Genomic DNA, 5,286 nt, shown 5'->3' on the forward strand with positions numbered 1-5,286 from the left:
CAATACTTTAAGGAGTCTTATTTGGTGCTTAGGGTAAAGTATTCAATCAACCAAATGAGAGCATCTAGAATAGATGGTTTCATCTTCTAAAAAATAAATTAAAAAATAATAGATGGATTCAAACCAGAATCCTACTGTAATTGATCTGATGCTAGAATATTACGACACAAACCCTCAGACCACATTTAGAACAATGGATTCAAAAAATCTGATTAAATAGGTTTAACAAATCTCTTGGAAATCAACATGCATAAATAGAGGCTAGGTTGCTGTGATTGGCTTGATTGATAGCGAGTCTGTTTGAGGACTCAATCTACTTTGAGTACTCTTGCAACTACCATAATCTACTCTTACAATGCATGGATGATGAGAAACATTAGATACATAGTTTGATGCATATGAGCAAATATATAAACACATATATAATCACATATAAAAGTAGGTACATGCAACCACAATAATAACATAAAAAAATTGTATGAAATGCGCAAGACTTCTGTTTTTGTGGGGTCTGAAGAGATGGTTAGTAAATAATTTTACTTCCGAATTGGTCATTTAATATATAGGATTTCTATCCCCAAGATTAAAACTTTGTAAAAGTCTTTACAGTGAAAGGAAGTGCCAATGTTAACAAAGAGTGGAATTAGCATTTCCTCTTCTTAGGAACAAAACAAATTAGCCTACTCTTTGTTGTTATAGAAAATTGTAGTAAAAAAAAAAAAAAAACAAGCTGTACTAGCTAATACCAAAACAAAAACTTTGTAAATTGAAGTTCTGCTCATTATTAGGATTTAGGATCTCCTTTGGCTTGAAGTCATGTATACTGTATACCTTACCAAAAATAGAAGTAATGCACTCATAACTGAGGAAGTTTCCCTTAAGTTGTTCTAAGAAATGAGGATTTTTTAGGCAGGGATATTTGTATCACCATCGACCAAAATACACATGGCACACATAAATCCGGGAATTTGGACACAACAATTTATGAAAACACAGCATAAGGTCCATTTTTTCCTTTTAATGGATAAGTTACGTAACACCTTTGCAACCACAAATAATCACAATCATCCTCATACTATTTTTAGTAGACAAAAAGGTCTTGTTTGAGTATGAGTTTAATGAAACACATACAAAATCTATATATTCGATTGAATGAATGTGCTTAGATTTTTTTGTTTTTTGTTTTTACAATTTAAGCTAATTGATAACTTATTTGTGGCAAAGGGTGTAGATTCTGTAGAATAGATAGGTGATTTGACATTTTACAATGCAGCTAATAAAACTTCACCTTCTCCAAATCATTGTTTCTGGTAACCATCTTGTAAAGACCCGACCTTCCCATGTTTGTGTCACGTGAACAACATATGCATGTAGAATGAGAATAATGCGCCTGTGTGAGGCGCATTCTCACGAGCCAATGTCCCATGTTTGATGGTCATCTTCATCAGAGAAGGGGTGGCCCATGTACCGTATATCTAAACAAAGGACGGGGGGCCATGCATGGTTAATATGTATATTTGTATGTGTATATGTATATATATATATATATATATATATGGAATGACGTAATAATCTTGCTTAGGTTATTGTTAAGTGAGCATGGCAACCACACAAAAAGAGAGTTAGAAGCAATAAAACAACAAAAGAATTAATTGGATCATTCTAACTTCTTGTCGATGGATAAAAAGGAGAAATTGTAGGAGACAGTGGAAGGATTCTAAATCAAAGAACAAAATGACCCATTATGTAATGCTTTAGGACACCCCTAAAAATGTTGGAGTACTAAAGGATTGGTGGTTTTTGGGAGCCCACTTGGGGTCATATGGGACAAAAGGAAGCAAATCTAACCGCAAAATACCAAAGGGAACTTTACTACTTTTCTTTTGGATATGACCAAATATACAAGTGAAAAGCCTAGGAGCACTCATCCCACTTTTATTTTTGGCTGGAGGACAGAAATGCCCCTTGAATAGATTCCGAATTTGTCTTTCCAATTCATTCTTGACAAGAGGGATCCCCCACAGCTAGGTCAGAATGGATGTCATCCTTGAAAGTTGTAATTAATTAATTTGTGATTTTCTTTCTTCAAATAATGAAAAGTTTCTCAACCAAAACCCAAAAGAGAAGAAAAGGAAAAAAACTAATTGATGCTGATGCCCCCCAAGTGAACATAGAGTCAAGACAGAAGTTTCACCAATTTCGAAAGGGCAAGTTGGGAAGTCAATTAATAAATTTTGATGGATTTTAATTCAATTGAAAGTTGGCATTGTCCTATAGTGAACAGAGATTAGGACCCAAAGTAAAGGTGGGTATTGTCCTATAGTTTAGAGAGATTAGGACCAAGATGGCCGGGGATGGTGATTTAGATGTTTTTCTACTTGAGGACAAGACAAAGGCACATGGAGAGAGAAAGGGCCCTCTCCTTCCGTGGGAACCCCTTTTGGTTTTTGAGAGGTTGAGAGATGCCTTTATTTGGTTCAGTTATATTGTTTGTAGAGGACAAGATGGTCCTTTCCATATTTGTTCTTTCCCTTGTCCAATACAAAAACACTTGCTCTCCTTTCATTTCCTTGTCCCCTTCTATCTACAATCCCCAACACCACTCAAACCCCTCTATGAAAGAAAGCACCATTCCCTCCCAATACTCACTCACTAATTGATCTCACCCAACTTGTCAAACACCCAATATTATCCTTCCACCCAAACACACACACACACACACACACGCTTAACCTCTCTCTATATATAGTCCCACTACACCCATCATACCTCTCATCTCAACTTCCTATCTATCTATCATCCTATGTTTACCTTGGAACTAAGTACCACCACTACTAGTCCCACTAGCTACAACAACTTGATTCTCATCCTCTAGTTACACAACTTTGATAGTATCTAAACTTCCAAGAAACCCATTTCTTCTATACACAAATCCTCTCTCTCTCTCTCTCTCTCTCTCTCTCTCTCTCTCTCTCTTCCTTTTTCTCTTAACAAAACACAATCTCTCTCTCTACACACACACACACGCACCAACATATAACTTTCACTATGCCTTCAAGACTCTCAGATGCCTTTAAAGCCCATCCTGTTCAGCTACACCCCAAACACCAAGACTTTAACTCACTACAAGAACTACCTGACTCGTACAAATGGACACAACTAGACGAGTACCCTTCTTGTGAATCATATAGCTCAGAGTCAGTGCCACTCATCGATGTTACTGACCCAAATGCCCATACACTCATAGGCCATGCATGCAAAACTTGGGGTGTGTTCCAAGTTACAAACCATGGCATCCCAACAAAACTTCTTGATGACATTGAGAGTGTTAGTAGATGCCTTTTCTCACTACCCCAACAGCAAAAGCTCAAAGCAGCTCGTTCCCCAGATGGTGTTTCAGGCTATGGACTAGCTCGGATTTCTTCCTTTTTCCCAAAGCTCATGTGGTCCGAGGGCTTCACTATTGTAGGGTCTCCACTTGAACATTTTCGCCAACTTTGGCCCCAAGAATACAGCAAATTCTGGTACTCACACATGCTCATGCACGTGTAAAAGCGCATTGCTTGTTTGCTTTTTATGGTCACAATTTTATGTGGGGAGGAAAGTACTAAAGCCAAAACATAAAAACCCATATTCTTTTGTTAATGCAATTAGCAAAGATTACAATGAGAGCTATGGACCCACATAAAAGATTTGTAGTGATAATATCAACAAAACAAAACCCATTCTCTTACTGTTAAACTTGTTTATTATCTATAATGATAGCATCTTCAATTTGCTATTATACAGTGTTCTGATTTTGTTTTTGCTTTTGTTCTTTCAGTGATATAATTGAAGAATATGAGAGAGAGATGAAAAAGCTTGCAGGGAGACTTATGTGGCTAATCTTGGGCTCATTGGGCATATGCAAGGAGGATATCAAATGGGCTGGCCCAAAAGGTGAATTCAGTGGAGCAAGTGCTGCTTTACAATTGAATTCTTACCCCGCTTGTCCAGATCCGGATCAGGCCATGGGTCTAGCAGCCCACACTGACTCAACCTTGCTCACAATTCTCCACCAAAACAACACCAGTGGCTTGCAGGTCCTCCGGGAGGGAACTGGGTGGGTCACGGTGGAACCGCTTCAGGGTGCACTGGTGGTCAACATAGGTGACCTTCTTCACATATTATCAAACGGGTTGTACCCGAGTGTGCTCCACCGGGCGATGGTGAACCGGACCCGTTATCGTTTATCAATGGCCTACCTCTATGGGCCCCCAGCCAGTGTCCAAATCTCTCCACTCTCAAAACTATTAGGCCCAAGTCACCCTCCACTCTATAGGCCAGTCACTTGGAATGAGTACCTTGGCACCAAGGCAAAGCATTTCAATGAGGCACTTTCATGTGTCCGGCTTTGTGTTCCTCTTAATGGATTGGTTGATGTAAATGATCACAATAGAGTACAAGTTGGCTAGAACTTAATTTTCAATTATTTAGTATTTTATTCATTTTGGTCTTCCATTTTTGTTTTTCTTATTGTTTAATTAATTTGGACGTGTTATTGGTAATTTCATTTGTTGAAGGTTCAGGGGTTAGGAAACAAAATGAAAAAAGAAAAGAAAAGAAAAAAAAAAGACGAAGACTTGTAAATTGCCAATGAAAAAAGTTCCATACAGGATAAGTTATATCAAATCATAAAGGGATGCAAACAAAGAGCCTGTGCTATCTTTTGTCTTTGTGGTGAAAGAGATAGAGGGAAAATTGCCTAATTTGAATATTCAAGGAAAGGACACATAAGCCGACATCTTTTTGCCCCAGATATGAAGGAAGATCTCCCCTCCAATAAAATAACGCATTGTTTTACATGAAAATGATTACATCATTGATAAAGGTTAGAGACAACAAAATTTTACAACCTTTTTTCACACTATAATAAGATTATAAGTTGTAATTAAAGTAATATCACTTTTACATGGTTTTAATACTAACATTATTTTTATTATACTTCAATTAAAACAGATCATGTTAATAGTTGTGAAAATAAATTTTAAAAATTTGGTGTTCAAATAAATTCAGGACACATAAGCCAACGTCTTTTTACCCCGGATATGAAGGAGGATCCTCTCTCCAATTGAATAACACATTGGTTTACACAAAAATGGTTACATCACTGTGTAAGGTTAGAGATGTAAAAGTCTTAATTTACAACCTATTTCATCTTGCTAAAGTGATAGGTTGCACTTTTGCTTTTAGACAGACCTAACACTAATACTATTTTTACTATGCACTAATTAAAATAGGCCACCT

The 5,286-nt window shown here is 37.1% G+C and overlaps 1 protein-coding gene across 1 annotated transcript; it reads left to right on the forward strand.

Moving 5' to 3' along the window:
• The first annotated feature begins 2,673 nt into the window (after nucleotides 1-2,673).
• Nucleotides 2,674-4,487, forward strand: LOC126725585 (gibberellin 3-beta-dioxygenase 1). The gene is made up of 2 exons (XM_050430387.1): nucleotides 2,674-3,524; nucleotides 3,824-4,487. The coding sequence occupies exons 1-2, from the start codon at nucleotides 3,049-3,051 to the stop codon at nucleotides 4,452-4,454; spliced, it is 1,107 nt and encodes a 368-aa protein (XP_050286344.1). The 5' UTR covers nucleotides 2,674-3,048; the 3' UTR covers nucleotides 4,455-4,487.
• Nucleotides 4,488-5,286: the final 799 nt, after the last annotated feature.

The sequence above is a fragment of the Quercus robur genome, chromosome 5 (assembly GCF_932294415.1).
Source record: "Quercus robur chromosome 5, dhQueRobu3.1, whole genome shotgun sequence".
NCBI lineage: Eukaryota > Viridiplantae > Streptophyta > Magnoliopsida > Fagales > Fagaceae > Quercus > Quercus robur.